This window comes from Pleurodeles waltl, chromosome 5, assembly GCF_031143425.1.
Source record: "Pleurodeles waltl isolate 20211129_DDA chromosome 5, aPleWal1.hap1.20221129, whole genome shotgun sequence".
Lineage (NCBI taxonomy): Eukaryota > Metazoa > Chordata > Amphibia > Caudata > Salamandridae > Pleurodeles > Pleurodeles waltl.
Genome location: NC_090444.1, coordinates 1,253,204,848 through 1,253,226,048, shown reverse-complemented (window position 1 = coordinate 1,253,226,048; position 21,201 = coordinate 1,253,204,848). Strand labels below are relative to the sequence as shown.

The 21,201-nt window shown below is 46.5% G+C and overlaps 1 protein-coding gene across 1 annotated transcript in view; it reads left to right on the top strand.

Moving 5' to 3' along the window:
- MDN1 (midasin AAA ATPase 1) overlaps positions 1-21,201 on the top strand; it is a 1,740,009-nt gene that overhangs the window by 1,590,641 nt on the left and 128,167 nt on the right. The window contains exons 92-93 of the mRNA XM_069235499.1: positions 42-240; positions 20,936-21,112. Of these exons, the coding sequence (XP_069091600.1) occupies positions 42-240; positions 20,936-21,112 (376 nt within the window). The remainder of the gene's footprint in view (positions 1-41; positions 241-20,935; positions 21,113-21,201) is intronic.

The following is a 21,201-nucleotide window of genomic DNA, read 5'->3' as shown; positions in this document are numbered from 1 at the left end:
ACAATGATGGTAATTATTCCTCTACTCCCTTGTGTTGTCAGAGCTTCAAAAGAAAACTTGGTGAGGCAGATAATGAGCGTTCATTGGGCGATCACAGTGAACGTGTCCAGAAGAGACTAAGGATGGTAAAATCCAGTGGTGAGGAAAAGGAGTCTACCCCAGCCGAGACAAAAGTTGAAGAGGCCGATTTCTATGAACATATGAAAGAAGGCACTGAATCCTATGATGCGCAGACCTACGGTAGGCAATGCTTCATATCCCTATAAAGAGCAATGTGTCATCTATTTTTCTACTGTACTGAGTACTGATAAAATACTTGCAAACTCAGTAAGAATGTGTTGTTAGCTATAGGGAACTTGGTATCATTTTGGGCTGACATTGTTTTGTCAGATACCACTCAGAGGAAACTGACTAACTTTGAGCCTCTGTTGTGGGTTCTCAAGGCTGGAGAATACCGTGCTGTGAGGAGCATTATTCTACACAAAGGCTGTGTCTGGGTAGAACACCTGAAAGAAGATCCACCCCAAACCGCTTCTGAAAGTACACAGAATCCACATCGCCTCTGCTTTCACTGTATAAAAGTAGGAGTGACTGGCCCACATATTGTTCCAGTTCTAAATTCTCTTTGACCAAGGAAGGGAGTGTGCTGCAGAGTACTCTGAGAACTCCTGTGCAACTAGAACTGGTGTCTGTCTGACAGCCAGCTTTGTTTTTCAGAGGTGTGGGGGCATCACCTGGCGTCATGCCTTGAAGAAAGATGCTGTTCCCTTGACTTGGAGTACCTGGAACCCAATCTGCCTATTGAGAGAGGGAAAGAGCCTGCCAACCCTGCTGGGAGTGTGACTGTTCAGGGAGAGACAAAAATTGCTTGACCAAGTAGTGCAAGGGTCTGTCTGAACAGGAAGGCTGAGGAGAGTGATCTGCTTGCTTGAGCCAGTGTAGCATAGTCTCTCTGGACGAGCAGTTCCAGATGGGAATCACTGTACCAATTGCCTCTGCCACTTCATCAGTGAGTCAAGTGTCCCAGTAGACTGTACTACTGCAGCAGCCAAATATCCTTGAGTGAGCTATGCCCCAGCATTGACAAACTGAGCCCTAGAGGACTGTCTTTGCATCAGCAAACTGTGGCCATTGTGGAGCTGTGTCGCACCATATTGTATCCAGGCAGACTGTGACCTCTGACCCTGCAGCCCAAACTACTATCATTAAAACAGGCTCATTAGTCAACTGCAAGCCTGCGTTCCCATGTAGTGCTGCACATCTGCATAGTCTTCTAATTACGCACTCCACTACTGCCTTCTACAGCCACATCCTAGATAACCTTCAGCCAGCGTCCATCCTCCTGGAAGAGGGAAGAAGCCAGACATGCTGCGAGTCCTCGACTGTCACCCAAGGAGGACTGAACGACTCAGCTGTGATGAGGAATAAAACATGGGGATTTCTGAATAAACTGAGCACACAACCGAGTATACGGGTGTAATTGACACCTGTGCATTGATGGCTCAGGTCTTCACCAAGGGGATGACGGTGGCCATTGCTCTTCTTTGAAAGTTGCAAAATATCCATCTTAACGTACGATGACTAGCTGCTCAAGGCCAACTCACAACACAGATGGTGTCAGACCACCTACAGGCAACTGCATCCCTTCTGCGCTTTTCCATCAATTTGCCCAAGTCTCACCTCGAACGCTTCCTGTTCATAGGGGGCTGTACTGAACACATTATCTTAGTGAACCTCCCCTGCTCCTCAGAGAATCTGGGACATTTGGGATGATTTCTGCGTTTTGGGTGGGAGCTGTAGTTCCAGTCCCAGTGGTTCTCCATCCTCTGTGTTTGTACGCTTGCTGCATTGTTATGGTCACAGACGCATGCTAATTTGTCACATTTTATCATGATCTCCCAGAATGCTATAGTGGACATTGACTGTTGGTGGGTAAATTAGTAGATTAGGTGCCTGATTGTTCATCTTGGCACTGAAGACAATAAAACAAACTAAAATAACCATAAATCAGTAAAGGACTTTTAAAAAAGTATATATTAACAGAATACATTTTAAGAAATTTCTCAAAGCGGACATTTTTCCACAGCTGGGTGGTCCCATAGATGAATATATGACAACGCTCTACCTCTAGTTCTGGATCTCTACAGAAAGAAAAGCAGTTCAGAATTAAAACAAAGGTTTCTGATTGATTGAATGTATTGAAATCTGATAGCAAGAGGAGACACTTCAGTGCCATAAGTGACTCTGTACATCAGAACATTTTGAACCCAGTGAGTTAATTCTCACTTGGGTAGTATGTTCAAATTGTTTCCAGCCCAGCCACGTATAAACCTTGACTGTCTGATTTAAAATTGTTGTGTGTCATCACGATTAAAGCCAAAGGATACCTTTTAAAGAAGGGATGGAGCAGCCCAAAGAATTGTGTCCAGTAGACTAAAGCCATCTAGTCATGTGATTTCCATCCTACAGTTTCTTTATCTTACTAGCATGGAGCTATAAGACATTGAATGACATCCAAGACTGGACTGCAGATAAACACACAGCCATATTTACACCTAATCTAGATGAATGTTGATCCAGCTTTACAATTAGCTGAGCATCATCTGCACATATCCTGAAAATGAATCAAAAGAATGTAATAACTGAAATAAGAATGCACCTATATAAAAAGTAAATATGGTTGGAGATTGAAGGAGCCCTGACACACTCCGCAGTTAGTCTCCTCCGAAGAAGAACGAAAAGTTAGAAGCATAACTGGTTGCCTTCTGTATTTCAGGAAAGAGATATACCTAGACAAAACAGTGTTGTTCGTTCTCAAGTTTGAAAGATGCTTGATCAGAATGTCATGGTCCACTTTTTTTAATACTGCAATCAGATGAAAAAGAATAAGTGTAGCTGTATCCCCTGTGTCAGCTGTCAAATAATATACATCTAGTGCGAGTGCTAAAGCTGATTCTGTCCCTCTTCCAGGCTGAAATCCGAATTGCCAAGCATCCGTGCAACTGTGATCTAGTAGGGCAGTCAACTGCCTAGAGACCCTCCTTTCAACAATCTTGCCCGTTGCTAGCAATAATGTAATAGGTCTACAGTCCTTAAAATAAAATATATCTAACTTAGTCCATTTTAAAGGCTTAATAATTCCCCTCTCCCACTCTGGAGGAAGCCTGCCTGTACTTAATGATAGATTTGCAGTTTTGGACTATTAGTCAGCAAGTCTCCGTTTGCCTTGATTATGTCATTGTTTCAGTAAAAAATGTTGAGCCAGATTGTTGCAGAGCTCTTGGGAAAGATCCAGAGTCCTGGCAGTGCTTATAAGTTCAGTACAAGATTTCAGTGTCAAGTTCCCTGACTGAATTTTAGCATTGTACTTCAATATTAATCAGATAGATTTAGCTGTAAATACATCTTTTTTTTTATTTTTTTTTATAGCCATCTAATCGTGTTCTGTAGCTAGCATAATTTTCACAATAAGACCTCAACATTTACTTATAGCTTGTTTCCCTAGAAGTCTAGAATGTTTAAGGGGGTTCGTATACCAGCCGTTAGATGCCCTTCTGTGCTGACTTTTAATAGTTTGTGGGTAAGTCTTGGTAAAGGATATTAAGAAATTCCTTGTAGAACTGATTTACTATTAAGAACATCCTTTAAAGAAGGCTCTACGTTTAGATGCACTCTTTCAAAAATGATTTTGTTCGAGCCCCTTGCCTGTCTTACTAAGGAGACATATGAACGATGTTTAAATTGTTTTAATTTTAACCAGAAATGTATTAAATAATGATCAGTTCAGGGAAAGAGTGAAGGGAAAGCAGTCTGGTGGCACTCAGAGGCTATCCCACCCCAGCCCCTTAGACACCTAATACACAGGGGGGAGGTGGTCACACCTCTCCCTTGGAAGAAATCCTTTGTTCTGCCTCTCTGGCCTGAGCCTGGCTCACCAGCAGGAGGGCAGAACAGTGTTGGGGTCAGCAGGAGCGTGGGCTGGCAGGCACACCCTGCAAGGCTGTACAGGCAGATCTGGGTGATCTTCTGAGGAACCCCCAGAGTACATGGTGTCATGCAACTAACGCTGGAATCGGTGTATTGCATGATTCCAACATGTTTGACACCAATCCATTATGTAATTGGACTAACTCTGGTTGACCATTGTCCACTGCATACCTTAAAATGGCTTCCCCACACTTACAAAGCCTGGGGAATGGAGTCTGTGTTTTTGTAAGGACATCTGTGCTGTGGTGCCCTCACACTCAGGACCTGGCTGCTCAGCTTGTTTACAGAATAAGGGTGATTTGACTGCTTTGGCATCCGCCTCCCTCTAGCTCATCCCCTTCAGTGCTTCGCATTCTCCCTCCATATCCTTAGTCCAGGTTAATGCTTGTCACTCTGTCATCACTGGTCCATTCTCCGACTTCCATTCCCTCCTCTGTGTTTTGAGCTGCAGGTGCTCCTCTCCACACTTCTTCCTCCCCGTCTCGATCCGTAGATGCAGTCACATCACGGCTTTCCATTTGTGGGCCAGGGGGCATGGCCACTTTGAGCCTCCTGCGGTGCTTAGCACTAGAGTGTGGCTCTGTTCCAGATCATGCCCCATCTTGTCAGCCTCATTAGAGGCCTCCGCAAACCCTTATTCCTCCTCACATAGCTCCCCCGTAGAAATGGCCGTGGGGGCCATTAAAGTGCCGGATGTCTTGACATACAATCGGTTCGGACATTCTCCATGGAATATACATGGCCTGAAAATAGAATGGTTGCAGTGCCAGGAACTAGCGAAGTATTCTAGAGTTGTACTCTTTGTTCTGAGCTAACCAGATGAGAGGGTCATGATCAGTAAGTACTAGAAGACCGCGTCCCCAAAGGTAATATTGAAGGACCTCTATGGCCCACTTTGTGGCCAGACATGCCTTCTCAATGGTAGAATATTGTACCTCTCTGGGAAATAACTTTCTGCTGATCTACAGGAGTGGTTTCAGATCTCCATGTTTATCCGGCTGGGACAGGACAGCCCCTAGACCTTGTCACAAAGCGTCTGTTTGCAACACATATTTATTTGGAAAACCTGGTCAATGGAATACTGGGCTGCTACATATGATATCATTAAGGGTTCTGAACTCTGTTCATGGGTTTGGGTCCAGACAGGGATATGTAAAGGGTACTTATTTGTAAGGAGGTCCGTAAGGGGACTAGCAGTCATGGAGAACCCAGGAATAAATCTCCGGTATTATCCCGTAAACCCAAAGAATGGTTGTATGTCCCGGTTCGTTATTGGAGTGGGTATCCTTTTTATGGCTTCAACTTGGTTTAGCTGTGGTTGGAATTGTCCTTTTTGTATTCAGTACCCTAAATTTTGAATCATGTCTGTGGCAACCATAGACTTCTGGACTAAGTGCTCCTCCCAGTTGGGGCTGTAATGACAATATCGTCCAATAAGCGGCTGCGTAGCCCTTGTGGGATTTTAGTATTGAGTCCATCAGCCTTTGATAAGTTGCGGGGTCTCCGTGTAATCGAAGGGCAATACCTTAAAGTGATACAAGCCTGATGGAATTGAGAACGCAATTTTCTCCCTTGCTTGTGGGGTTAATGGTATGTGCCAGTATCCTTTTGTGAGATCCAGTGTAGTCATATAGTTGACTGTACCTAATTGTTCAACTAGTTAGTCAGTTCGGGGCACAGGATAAGGGTCAAACGTGGAAATGCTATTCACCTAGCAAGTCAATTCAGAAGCGTAAGCTGGCGTCTAGTTTGGGCACTATCACTGTAGGCAAACACCAGTTACTTGGAGAGGGCTCGATGTTACCGACCTGTAGCATGGCAGTCAATTCTTTTGCCATGGCTTCCATGCGCGCTTCTGGTATTCGATATGACCTTTGTTTTACTACTCAGTTCTATTGGGACACTATATTGTGCTGCACCCAAAGGGTTTGTCCGGGTTAATAGAAAAAAGACCCGGATAATCACTGACTAAGTTGAGGAGCTGCTGTTTTTGTGTTGGATCTACCGCATCACCTATCCTTATATCCTCACACTCTGAGTTCTGACAATAAAGTAGCAGAATGTCAACTGGGAAGGGCTTGTTAGCAGCTGAAACTCCTGGATCAGAATGGTGGTCCTTCCATTTTTTTCAGCAAATTCACGTGATATACCTGTTTACCGCCTGGTTGTTGAGGTATGAGCATGCTATAAGTAACAGGTGTTACTCTTTTCTCTATAACAAAAGGACCCTGCGACTGAGTGATCAGTTTGTTCTCTGCAGATGGGAGGAGTATAAGTACCTTGTCTCATCATTAAAAGTCCTCAACGTACTTCCTTTATTGTAGTATTTCTTTTGGATACCCTGTGCTTCCTCCATGTTGTCATGCGCAAGAGCCCATAATTGGGAAAGATTGGTTTTCAGATTGGCTACATATTTAAATAGGTGTTTTTCTTTCTCCTCCTCTCCCTCCTCTCCCTCTCATTGCTCTATGGCCACCTCCAGTAAGAAATGGGCTTTCTCCCATCCCATTCCCACAGACCAATTTGATTGGAGAAAATCCTGTGGACCTCTGCTTGTTACATTCCTGGGCTGTAAGACATGACGCAAAAGGAAATCCTAACCTAGTGAAAAGCCTCTGGTATCTACTGCCATAGTCTAATATGAATAGGATGTATTGATGCCCTTGTGCTGAAGGAGTGAGGGGACCCACTAGGTCCTTACCCACCCGTTTGTTAGGGACATCAATAATTGAAAGAGGGAACAAGGGTGCCTACCTCACAAGCGGGGGATTTTTATAAAACAACTGGCACAGTGTTTGGCAACGTCTTGGTAAACTCCAGGCCTGTAGAACTGCTCTGTTAATTACTTCAATGTGTTCTCCTTACCATAGTGACCCCTCCCATTTGGATATGGACCAGGTGTAAAACCTGTTCCCTAAAAAGGGACGGAACTAACACTTGTTCACTTTGTTTGGTTACACCTTTCACTATTCTATAGAGTAGTTAACTTTTTGTTCAAAACTGGGATCCAACTTGATTTGTGTCTGCTTCCTCAGCTTTCTCCCAAGCATTCCTCAGGGGTATCCACTTCACTCTGATCAGCCCGAAAGCTTGTTTGGGGGCGCCTTCCTGTTTTCTGGATCTGAGCGAACAAAAGCAAGATGCGAATTAGAGTGGTGTCTAAATAGTCTCTTATCAATCCTCCTTCCTTGTCTGGATTTCCTCAGATGTGCTCCCTTCCTAGTAGGTTCTGTCTCAACCTTGCTGAATGGAGCTTCCTGTAACCACAATGCTGTTGCATTTTTGATATTGTCTAGATATTGCAGACTGGGGAGTTATGTCTCTGTTATAACAGATTCCGGCAGGGATGGCATGACTCCTACTCTTCGTAGATGGGGATCTCCGCCTACCTCCAGTAGAATCTTGGCAATGGGGTATACCTTTTTGTCCCTGTAGGAAGCTGGCTCTGTATATACTATACCAAAATGAGGTATGGTGTGCACAGTCCAGTGGATCCCCAGAGGCTTTACAGAGGCTAAAGCAGGTAATTCTAATTCTCCCTTTTGTGGTAGTCTGATTGTGCAGTTATTCTTATCAGAGGGTAATGCTAAGCATTTGTTGTAGACACAGTCAATAAATAAGACACACACAATATTAACTCCAAGCCAATGTTTTAAGCGTCAAAAATATATTTTGTTACTTTATCTCTAGAACGTAAAGGGTCTTAGTTGCAGGTAAGTACAGTTTCAAGAATGTACCATTTTCATGTATCAAATGCACATTGTTCACAATTCACGGATAAAGCAGTTTACAGATAAGTAATAATTTTCAAAAGTGGGCACTTAGTGCAGTTTCTCATAGAAAGCAATGCATTCCTAGGGGAGGAAAAGTAACAACACAAATCACAGGTAAGTACTTGACTTTTGATCCCAGTCTTAGGGAGTAAGAGTGTCCACAGGACAATGTTTCGGAAGACACCGAGGTGCAGCACCAACAACACAGGGCCGGCCGGTTGGAAAGGTCAAAGTTGGTGTTGGGTGCCCAGTGGAAACCTTTGGAGACCGGGGGTGTTTAGAAAGAAGCTGCTGCTGGCAGGTAAGAATCCATGACTTCAGGGCACAGACTTGGGGGGTTTAGATCAGCACCGGGGAGGCCGAGGGGGGGGCACAGGTCAGCACCAAACACACGCCCCCTGTGGCACAGGGGCGGCCGGGTTCAGGGTGCAAACACAGCATCGGGCACCCAATGCTTTTCAGTGAGGGAACCCTGGGGGTCATAAAGATGCTACAGGCTTGGTCCAGGGAGTCCACTGAAGAAAACCAACTGCTGGACATGAAAGTAGAGAGCCCACTGGATGTTGCTGGACCGTTGGTTGGATTTCCCAAGGCCAGGGGGCTGCAAGTGCAGGGGGACCTTTAGGTGTTGGGAAATCTTCACCGGATCCAGTCGTGGCCAGGGGAGGGTCCTCTGGATTTAGGCTGCAGGCGTTGTCGTGTTGGTCAGGAGGGGTCAACCCAGGGTGGACTCAAGGTCGCAATCGCCTGGAGTCTCTCTCTGGTCCGATGGCCCACCTGGACTCGGGCTGTGGCCGTCTGGTGCAGAGTGAGCAGGAATCGCGGATCCAAGGTGGTTCTGGTGTCCTTTTTGGATGTTTCTTGTGGACAAGGCTGCTGTCCCCAGGAGATCTTGGTCCTTGGGTCGGCAGGCAGTCCTCTGTGGGATTGTAGACATTGTTGGTCCTGCAGGACGAGTCGTCTTCTTGTAGCAGGGTTCTTTGAAGCTGCTGACAGGCTGGTAGGGCTGGGGTCAAGGCAGTTGTCGCCTGGAGTCTTCTTTGCTGGTAGGCCACTTCAGTACTTCTTGTTAAGTCGCCAGGAATTGAGCAAGGTTCAGGGGTGCCCCTAAATACTAGATTTAGGGCCGTTACAGGTGTCAGAGGGCAGTAGTAAATGGCTACTGTCCCTGAGGGTGTCTACACCCTTTCTGTGCCCACTCCCGTTGAGGAGGTAGTCACATTCCTATCCCAATTGGCTATCACCCCCCCCAAATAGGATGGAGGTACTACTGGTACCTTTTACAAGGGACTTAGCTGTGTGCCAGGGGTGTGCCAATTTCGGAAGCAATGGTACAGTTTAGGGAAAGAGCGTAAGTGCTGGGACCTGGTTAGCAGGATCCCAGCACACACTCAGTCAAGTTAGCTTTAGCATCATGCAAAAAGGTGTAACCGTGCCAAAAGGGGCGCTTTCCTACAGTCCCCATGTACACGTGACACACACCTTCTCACCCGCTCTCATCAGGGCTTTGGGTACTGATTTTTGGTTGACAGCCGTGCTATGGCAGCCAATGTCTAGCAGGGCCTGGTGTGGTTTCCCATTGAAATAGATTTTCTTTTTATACAGTTTTATACTCTATTGTTGTCCTGTTGTGACAACAAACCCTGCCGGTTGATTTCTCCCCCAACACCCCCACCCCCACTTCCATGCGCTAAGCAGGAAGAGGTCCTTTTGGGGAAGTGTCTCATTATGCAACCCCATTCTGTGCAATTGTGTCTACTGGTCACTGGTGTAGATTTAGTGGGCATTTTGGTTGATATGATCATAGTGGGCTCTGATTTGGGTGTTTCTCTAGTTATCATATAGGGGGAACGCTTAGTGTTAGCTTTGAAGTCAGAGGACCTATGATATGCACAGGCAAGTTCCACAGCTTTGGTAAAGGTGAGATTGGGGGGGTGTTTTATTCAATTTTGGGCACTCAGTGGTAAGGCATCTAGAAACTGTTCCAAATATATTTTCTCTCTTAATTCTTCTACATTGGTAGTATGAGGCTGTAACCAGCTTTTCTGAACTTTGTCCTATAATACTCGGGTCACGCCCTAAAAGATCTAATATGTCCCTTTTTATGTCTGCATACGCCGTGGAACATGCTGGGTTAGCAGCCTGGTAGTCAGCCTGTTGTTCTCCTGATAACAAGGGGGCTATATACTGGCCCCACCTTTACACTGGCCAAGTTGTGGTGGTGGCTACCCTTTTGAAGTTTGTAAAAAAAAAAAATAATAATACATCAGGGTCATCCCCCCCTTCCTGATATTTTTGCGGAACCGGCCTGGGTACATTGAGTCTTACTCTAGCACTGACTATGGCGCCTGTAAGACGTAGGATGGTGGTATCTTGTAAGGTGTTGGGCCTGGCCCTTTAGGGTCTCTTGTAGGGCATCCTGGTTCCATTGCGCAGCCTGTGCCTATTGCTCCACGACTTGCTTGCAGGTGCCTTTGTCCCTCGGCTAGTTGGTGATCATCTCTACTATCAGAATGGGTTGTGTCAAGATTCGACACGGAAAAATCCAACTTCTGACATCACTGTTGGGTGTTTTAAGGAGTTCCAGTCACAGCCTTGTTCAGGGTGTTGTCTTTTATTAAGTTAAAGAGTGAGCAGTCAATGGGGTTATTAACAGAGGACGATTTGAGTCAGGCTTTTCCCATGGATGAATGTCTGGTCCTGTTTCTGTATGGTTGCTCTCCCTCTGTGGTCTTCTCCCAGGCATCAGATCATACACCAATGCAGTCTCTTTTCAAGAAAGCAAAAACAAACAAAAGGACATATATCAGTATTATGACTTTAGTGTGCGCTGTCCTCCACCAGTGCTATTGTCCTCATTCCAAGTGTCACCTTTGGTGAGTTTGCCATTGTACCCTTAGTAAAACACCCTCCATATTTATAGGTGCTGTATTTATCCGCACGCGTGCCCCACCAACCCCACCAGATAGAATGAGTAGCCTCCGGCACTTGCTTCAAGCCATGACCCGTCTCTTGGGCTGTGGCGGTGGGAGCTGGGGTGTCCGGATCGGTTCCCTGGCCGCCAGGCTTGTTCATAGAACAGGGTTATTTAACTGCTGAGGTGTCCACTTCCTTCTAGCTCTCACGTGGGACGCTACTCTTCTCCTCTTGCTCGTCCCCTTCAGTGCACCACTTTCTCCCTCCATTGTATTTGTCCGAGTTCGTGCTTCTCACGCTCTCTCCGCTGGTCCATTCTCTGACATCCATTTCCTCCTCCGCATTGCGAGCTGCCAGTCCTCTTCTCCAAGAGTCTTCCTCTCCGCCTTGATCCGTAAATGCCACAGTCACATCGGTGCTCTCCATTTGTTGCCCGGGGAGCATGGCCACTCGGAGCCTCTAGCAATGCATATTACTAGTAGAGCGTGGCTCTGTGCAGAATTATTCCCCTCCTTGTCAGTCACATTAGAGGCCTCCACAAACCCTCGTTCCTCCTCACAAGTGGGTTCCACAACAGAGGCCCTGAAGTGCCAGACCTGGCTGAGGACGTCTTATTTTTCAGGGGTTGTCCAGGGTTCCCTTTTGGACATGCCCTTAAATGGCAACCATCTCGTTGGAAATAAGGTAGATTCAGCACTTAAGGACTCACAGGCTACAGCCAGGTCCATGGTCCTCGCAGCAGCCCCATGTCCCCCTAATCTGACTTGCGGGTCTACCAAGCTTGTGCGTGGATAAGGGTGTGGTTCCCAGAGAGCTTGTGGGTCTGGTGGCCAGTGGTCTAGTCAGTCTGCTGTCCCCCCCCCTACTGCAGCAGCCTCCAAACCCTCTTAGTTTGCCCCTTCACCAACATGGGCACCCAGTTGGCGCCAGGATTCGCCATCACCTGCCCCACTGGCAGTCCATAACATTGGACTGGTGGAGTTTGCAGATTTTCAGAAGGGACTACTCCTTTCCCTTTGAGTATTCTACTCCTCCACCCATGCCACCATCGCACGACCGACTGACAGAGGATCATCTGTCCCTTCTCAGCGAGGACGTTGTGGCTGTCTTGGCCAGAGGAGCCAAAGTGATGGTTCCATTACCAGAAGTAAGCTGTGGTTGCTATTCCTGCTACGTTATGGTTCCCAAAAAGGACAAGGCCCATTCTAGATCTATGGCCCCTCAATCTATTTCTCAAGGATAAATTCAAAATGCTAATGTTGGCTCAGGTCTTGTCTGCCATGGACCCAGGAAACTTGGATGGTGACTTTGGACTCGCAGCACACCTATTTTCACATTCCTGTTCTGCCTGCCCATCGGCGCTATCTGCAGTTTACGGTAGGACATGAACATTTTCAATTGCCCGTGCTCCCCTTTGGCTTTACCAGCTCTCTTCGGGTGTTCACCAAGGTCATTGTAGTGGTTTCAACTCATCTGCGGAGATCAGGGGTTTCAGTTCTCCCTTATCTCGATGACTGGCTGTTCAAGGCAGGCTCGCCAGAGGCTGTCATCTCCCACTTCCAGACTACAGCGAACCTCCTGCATTTGCTGGGGTTCACTAAAAACGTGCCCAAGGCACACCTGACTCCACCCTCAAACTCTCCCTTTCATCGTTGGTGTTCTGGACATGGTGCATTTTCGGGCTTATCCTCCCCAGCGGTGAGTCCAGGTTATTCAGGCGATAATACAGATGTTTCAGCCTCTATCCTGGATTTCAGTGAGACTCACTCTGGTTGGGACTCGAGGCCTCCTGCGTCCTGCTGGTGACTCAGGCCAGATGGCATATGCAGGCTCTGTAGTGGGACCTTAAGTTTCAGTGGGCGCAGTATTTAGGGGTATCTCTCAGACATGATCTAGATCTTGGAGGGAATTGCAAAGCACCTGCAGTGATGGCTAACAAACTGCAGTTGGGTCAGAGACAGACCCCCACTCCCTTCCCCAACCATATCTAACAGTAGTGACAGATGTGTCACTCCTGGGATGGGGTGGCCATCTGGGAGAGGTGGAGATGAGAACTTTGGTCTCCGGCGGAGACCAGACTCCACATAAACCTGCTGGTACTCTGAATGATTCGACTAGCATTGAAAGCCTTTCTACCCTCCATCAAGGGAAGGCTAATGCAGGTGTTCATGAACAACACCACATCCATGTGGTACTGCAACAAACAGGGTGAGTGGTTTGTCAAGAGTGTCTGCGTCTCTGGACATGGCTGGAACAGCATGGCATATCTCTGGTGGTTCTGAAAGCTCTCTTAAGAACCGAGCAGATGAACTCTACTGAAGATGCCTAGTGGATCACAAATGGCATCTCTACCTGGTGGTGGCACAAGGTCTCTTTCAGCAGCAAGGAGATCCTTGGTTAGCTCTGTTCGCCTCTGCCAAGAATGCACAATGTCAGCAATTTTGTGTGCTGGGGTTTCGAAGGCTGCTGTCTCACAAAAACACTTTTCGATTTGAATGGAACTCAGGCCTCCTGAATGCCTTTCTCCCATACCACTCCTTCTCAGTGTTCTCAAGATCTGGCGTGACCAGGCCCAAATCATCTTTGCGATTCCCTACTGTGCGCGGAGTGTCTGGTATCCCGAGCTACTGAGCATGGTCGTCAATCCTCCAATCAGACTGCCACTTTGGGAAGATCTTCTGTCACAGCAGCAGGAGAGGGTTCTTTACCAGAACCTGTCCACTCTCCGCCTTCTTGCGTGGAGGTTGGTGATAGGCATCTTACTCCCGAAGTCTGTAACGTCATCATGGCAGCCAGGTGTCACTCCACCAAGACTGTGTAGGCCTGCCGTTGTGTGCTCTTTTTGAGCCGCTCCACAATTGTCCCTTCAGGCTTATCACTCTGAAAAAAGCCTTCCTTGAGGCAATTACATCTGCCCGTTGAGTGAGTTAGCTTCAGGCCTTATAATCTAAACCACATGTTCGATGGCATCTGTCGCTGTAGATACGCATGTTCTGCAATAGCTCGCCATCTGGTGTTGGGCCGGAGTGTTACAAGTTGTTTTTCTTCGAAGAAGTCTTTCGAGTCACGGGACCGAGTGACTCCTCCTTTTGTCTCCATTGCGCATGGGCGTCGACTCCATCCTCGATTGTTTTTTTTCCGCCATCGGGTTCGGACGTGTTCCTGTCGCTCCGAGTTTCGGAACAGAAAAAATAGTTAATTTCGGAAGATTTTCGTCGGTATTGTTGCGTTCGGGATCGGCATACTTACATTCAACACCGCATCGAAGATCGAAGAGCTCCGGTGCCCTTCGGGGTAATTTTTCGATCCTCCGTCGGGGCCTGGTCGGCCCGACCGCGTGCTGAAGAACGCCGATGGAACGGACCCCGTTCCGTTTCTGCCCCAAATGCCACAATAAATACCCCTACACAGACCAACACTTGGTCTGCAACCTGTGCCTGTCACCTGAGCACAGCGAAGACACCTGCGAGGCCTGTCGTGCGTTCCGGTCCCGAAAAACACTCCGAGACCGTCGAGCCAGAAGACTTCAAATGGCGTCCGCACCGACAGCCCGACGGGAGTTCGAGGAACAGGAAGAGGAAGGTACCTTCTCGATCCAAGACTCAGACTCCGAAGGATTCGACGATACACAAACCGTGAGTAAGACGTCGAAAACCACACAAAGAAACATTTACAAGGCCCAGGGGACGCCACTGCCACCAGGCCATGGCTCAACCCATAAAATCGGTGACCGACCGTCGGCACCGAAAAAGGCCCAAACAGTGCCGAGATCGTCCGACTCCGGTCGAGACACCGGCACGCAGCCTTCTCGGGACCGAGAAAGTGCTGGAGACAAGCCTCGACACCGAGATGCCGGTGTGGACACGGCTCGACGCCGAGACAGCGGCACCGAAACAGATCGACGCCGAGAGGTTTCGGCCCCGAAAAGGGAAAAAGTCACCTCGGAGCCGAAAAAACACGCAGACAAAGTTTCGACGCCGAAACAAACTGCAAGCGACCCAGCTTCAGGCTCTTATACATATCGCTAACCTCCCAAATGCAGAAGCATAGGTTTGAGGAAGAGCTACAAGCAACTGATGCGGACCATATGCAAAAGCGTATCTTCATTCAGCAGGGGACAGGAAAAATAAGCACCCTTCCCCCCATTAGGAGAAAGAGAAGGTTGGAGTTCCAGACGGAACAAGCACCACAACCAAAAGTGGTGAAAAGAGTTACACCACCACCCTCTCCTCCGCCCGTGATTAACGTTTCACCAGCACAAACGCCATCACACTCCCCAGCTCACACCACCATGAGCCAGGGTGACCAAGACCAGGACGCATAGGACCTATACAACGCCCCAGTGTCAGATAACAGCCCAGAGGCATACCCTACAAAACCATCTCCACCAGAAGACAGCACCGCGTACTCTCAGGTGGTGGCTAGAGCAGCACAATTTCACAACGTAAGCCTCCACTCAGAACAGGTCGAGGATGATTTCTTGTTCAACACACTCTCCTCCACCCACAGCTCCTACCAAAGCCTGCCTATGCTCCCTGGTATGCTCCGGCACGCAAAAGACATATTTAAGGACCCGGTCAAAAGTAGGGCAATCACACCAAGGGTGGAAAAAAAGTATAAGCCGCCTCCTACAGACCCGGCTTTCATCACAACACAGCTGCCACCAGACTCTGTTGTTGTAGGAGCAGCTAGGAAAAGGGCCAACTCTCACACATCTGGAGATGCACCACCCCCAGATAAAGAAAGCCGCAAGTTTGATGCAGCTGGTAAAAGAGTCGCAGCACAAGCTGCAAACCAGTGGCGCATCGCGAACTCCCAGGCACTACTTGCGCGCTATGACAGAGCCCACTGGGACGAGATGCAACATCTCATTGAACATCTGCCCAAGGACTTCCAAAATAGGGCAAAACAAGTGGTTGAGGAGGGACAGGCCATCTCCAACAACCAGATCCGCTCCTCCATGGACGCTGCAGATACAGCTGCACGGACAATTAATACATCTGTAACTATCAGAAGGCATGCATGGCTCCGAACGTCTGGATTTAAACCAGAGATTCAACAAGCAGTTCTCAATATGCCTTTTAATGAAAAAGAACTGTTCGGTCCAGAAGTGGACACAGCGATTGAGAAACTCAAAAAAGATACGGACACTGCCAAAGCCATGGGCGCACTCTACTCCCCGCAGAGCAGAGGGAATTACAGCTCATTCCGTAAAACGCCCTTTCGAGGGGGGTTTCGGGGTCAAAGCACACAAGCCAGCACCTCACAAGCCACACCGTCCAGTTACCAAGGACAGTATAGAGGAGGTTTTCGGGGACAATATAGAGGAGGGCAATTCCCTAGAAATAGAGGAAGATTCCAAAGCCCCAAAACCCCTACTACTAAACAGTGACTCACATGTCACTCACCCCCTCCACACAACACCAGTGGGGGGACGAATAGGTCATTATTACAGAGCATGGGAGAAAATCACTACAGACACTTGGGTTCTAGCAATTATCCAACATGGTTACTGCATAGAATTTCTACAGTTCCCTCCAAACATACCACCAAAAGCACAAAATTTAACAACACACCATTCCAATCTCCTAGAGATAGAAGTGCAGGCACTATTGCAAAAGAATGCAATCGAATTAGTGCCAAACACACAAATAAACACAGGAGTTTACTCACTGTACTTTCTGATACCAAAGAAGGACAAAACACTGAGACCAATCCTAGACCTCAGAGTAGTCAACACTTTCATCAAATCAGACCACTTCCACATGGTCACACTACAAGAAGTATTGCCATTGCTAAAGCTGCACGACTACATGGCAACTTTAGACCTCAAGGATGCTTATTTCCATATACCAATTCACCCATCGCACAGGAAATACCTAAGGTTTGTATTCAAAGGAATACATTACCAATTCAAGGTACTGCCTTTCGGATTAACAACCGCACCAAGAGTCTTTACCAAATGTCTAGCGGTAGTCGCTGCACACATCAGAAGGCAGCAAATACATGTGTTCCCATATCTAGACGACTGGCTAATCAAGGCCCATTCGTTAATAGAGTGCTCAAATCACACAAATCATATCATACAAACCCTCTTCAAACTAGGGTTCACCGTCAATTTCACAAAATCCAAAATTCGGCCACGCAAGGTACAACAATACCTGGGAGCCATAATAGACACATCAAAAGGAGTAGCCACTCCAAGTCCACAAAGAATTCAAAATTTCAACACCATCATACAACGCATGTATCCAACACAAAAGATACAAGCAAAGATGGTATTACAACTCCTAGGCATGATGTCATCATGCATAGCCATTGTCCCAAACGCAAGACTGCACATGAGGCCCTTACAACAATGCCTAGCATCACAGTGGTCTCAAGCACAGGGTCACCTTCTAGATCTGGTGTTAATAGACCGCCAAACTTACCTCTCGCTTCTGTGGTGGAACAACATAAATTTAAACAAGGGGCGGCCTTTCCAAGACCCAGTGCCACAATACGTAATAACAACAGATGCTTCCATGACAGGGTGGGGAGCACACCTCGATCAACACAGCATACAAGGACAATGGAACGTACATCAAACAAAACTGCATATCAATCACCTAGAACTTCTTGCAGTTTTTCAAGCACTAAAAGCTTTCCAACCAATAATAGTTCACAAATACATTCTCGTCAAAACAGACAACATGACAACAATGTATTATCTAAACAAGCAGGGAGGGACGCACTCCACGCAGTTAAGCATGTTAGCACAAAAAAATTGGCATTGGGCAATTCACAACCAAATTCGCCTAATTGCACAGTTTATACCAGGGATACAAAATCAACTCGCAGACAATCTCTCTCGAGATCACCAACAGGTCCACGAATGGGAAATTCACCCCCAAATACTGAACACTTATTTCAAACTCTGGGGAACACCTCAGATAGACTTGTTTGCGACAAGGGAGAACGCAAAATGCCAAAACTTCGCATCCAGATACCCACACAAACAATCCCAAGGCAATGCCCTATGGATGAACTGGTCAGGGATATTTGCTTACGCTTTTCCTCCTCTCCCTCTCCTTCCTTACCTGGTAAACAAACTCAGTCAAAGCAAACTCAAACTCATATTGATAGCACCAACTTGGGCAAGGCAACCCTGGTACACAACGCTGCTAGACCTATCAGTGGTACCCTGCATCAAATTGCCCAACAGGCCAGATCTGTTGACACAGCACAACCAAAGGATCAGACACCCAGATCCAGCATCGCTGAATCTAGCAATCTGGCTCCTGAAATCCTAGAATTCGGGCACTTACAACTTACCCAAGAATGTATGGAAGTCATAAAACAAGCAAGAAGGCCATCCACCAGGCACTGCTATGCAAGTAAATGGAAGAGGTTTGTTTGCTACTGCCATATTAATCAAATACAACCATTACACACAACTCCAGAACATGTAGTGGGTTACTTGCTTCACTTACAAAAATCTAACCTAGCTTTCTCTTCCATTAAGATTCACCTTGCAGCAATATCTGCATACCTGCAGACTACCTATTCAACTTCCCTATATAAAATACCAGTCATTAAAGCATTCATGGAGGGCCTTAGGAGAATTATACCACCAAGAACACTACCTGTTCCTTCATGGAACCTAAATGTTGTCCTAACTAGACTTATGGGTCCACCTTTTGAACCCATGCACTCCTGCGACATACAGTTCCTAACCTGGAAGGTGGCATTTCTCATCGCCATTACTTCCCTGAGAAGAGTAAGCGAGATTCAGGCGTTTACTATACAGGAACCTTTTATACAACTACACAAAAATAAAGTCGTCCTAAGGACCAATCCTAAATTTTTGCCAAAGGTTATTTCACCGTTCCATCTAAATCAAACAGTGGAACTTCCGGTGTTCTTTCCACAGCCAGATACCGTAGCTGAAAGGGCACTACATACATTAGATGTCAAAAGAGCATTAATGTATTACATTGACAGAACAAAGAACATCAGAAAGACTAAACAACTCTTTATTGCATTTCAAAAACCTCATGCAGGAAACCCAATTTCAAAACAAGGTATAGCCAGATGGATATTTAAATGCATCCAAATCTGCTACCTTAAAGCTAAACGACAGCTGCCCATTACACCAAGGGCACACTCAACCAGAAAGAAAGGTGCTACCATGGCCTTTCTAGGAAACATCCCAATGCAAGAAATATGTAAGGCAGCCACATGGTCTACGCCTCACACATTCACCAAGCACTACTGTGTAGACGTGTTATCCGCACAACAAGCCACAGTAGGTCAAGCTGTATTAAGGACATTATTTCAGACTACTTCCACTCCTACAGGCTGATCCACCGCTTTTGGGGAAATAACTGCTTACTAGTCTATTGCAGAACATGCGTATCTACAGCGACAGATGCCATCGAACTGAAAATGTCACTTACCCAGTGTACATCTGTTCGTGGCATCAGTCGCAGTAGATTCGCATGTGCCCACCCGCCTCCCCGGGAGCCTGTAGCAGTTTGGAAGTTACCTTCAATTATTTATATATGTATCATCTCAACCTTAAATAAGTGCATACTTAGTCACTCCATTGCATGGGCACTATTACTACAATTCAACTCCTACCTCACCCTCTGCGGGGAAAAACAATCGAGGATGGAGTCGACGCCCATGCGCAATGGAGACAAAAGGAGGAGTCACTCGGTCCCGTGACTCGAAAGACTTCTTCGAAGAAAAACAACTTGTAACACTCCGGCCCAACACCAGATGGCGAGCTATTGCAGAACATGCGAATCTACTGCGACTGATGCCACGAACAGATGTACACTGGGTAAGTGACATTTTCATAACTCTCTATCTATACTGACACTGGTGCTTTGCACAAGGGCCTTCTTTCTACCAAAATTGGTCACATAATTTAATGTAGGCCAATCTATCACCCTTCCTACTTCTTACTCACCCCTAATGTCCTTCTAAGGAAGAGGAGACTCCACTGCCTGGACACAAAAAGTGTTGGCATTCTATCTTATCTGTACTCTAGTTCTGGGTGGACCACCAACTCTTTGTGGGGCATGTGGGTGCGAAGAAAGGTTGGTTGGTGCAGAAGCGAAACATCTCATATTGGGTTGTACTCTGTATCGAGATCTGCTACGCAGTGGCCAAGAAGTAACCTCCTGAAGGTTTGCAAGCTCATTCTGCAACCACTGGGTTAGCACATGGAGTCCCGGTCCTGGACATCTGCCAGGCACCAACGTGGACATCTCTGCACACATTTCCCAAACATTACTGTGTGGACAGCCAGGTCCCTAGAGACGGGCACCTTGCCTGTTCGGTCCTACATGACTTCCTCATTGAAATTAGTTTGCAGAACCACCTCCTAGGACGGTATTGCTTGGGTATTTATACACAGGTAAGGCACCTGCAATTAGAAGTCTCTATCAGATAAACAAGTTACTTACCGTCGGTAACCCCCAAGAGACTGTATCTAGGTACAGATTTCTTACCGAGCTATCCATCCTCTCCACTCTGAGAAATGATTTCTAGGGACAGGGATGACCCCCTTTCAGGGCCCTTGTTTTGATACACCAGAAGTCAGTGTTTTTCATGGCTCTGTGCTTCTAGCCTGGAAAGTTGTGAAACAAGCTGACAGCGTGCCTGGTTGGTGCCCATGTCACTATGTCACTTACAGCACGGATGACAGACGTGGAGCTTATTAACGTCACCTACCGGTGCACTGGGGTACTGCTTACAAAAAAATCCTCCAGATCCAGTCTGACCATGAGGAAAATTCACAGGTAAGGAATCTGCATCAAAGTTAAGTAACTTGTTCTTTCCATCAATTATTCATTTGAAGTGAATAAACTTTTTCTGATGATGTGGTAAATGAAAGAGAAAATAGAATGCACAATAATCTATTAAACCTTTAGAAAAGTGAGAGTTTGCCCTGGTTCAGACGGATCTGAATCTGAATTGAAATGTTCTTTGGACCATTTTCTGGCTACATGGGTTCCCAAATTTGCATTGCTCTATGCAACAAAATGCCAATTTAATGTGTCATCATGAAGTTGTTGTAGGATTTTAGTGGTACTATATTTTGGATCTATTTTAGGATCTTTGTTATTAATTGTGTCTCTTAGTACTTGTGATCCAGGTCAACTTAAATGGCTTAATTTAATTTTTTTAACAATGTGTTAATTTACTATTAGCTTTAGCCTGGTTAGGTTTTGCTCCATTTTCATGGCCGCCTTTTTCCGTCCTTGTAGATGTAGCTAGCAAAGAGCAGCAGACGATGGTTAAGCCCTCTAATGACAAGCAAGAGGATGAAACAGATGCTGAGAACACATCTATGGAAGTAGATGAAAAAAATGAAGATCTCAAAGCTGTACCTGCTGATGAACTCAAACCTGATGATGTCAAGTCCAGTGATTCGAAAATCAAAGGTAAACAAATGGAATCTGAGTGCTGCAGCTGTACAATTGATCAAATGACAATGCTAATATTGTACTTAAAGCATACACTTGGTAATAGC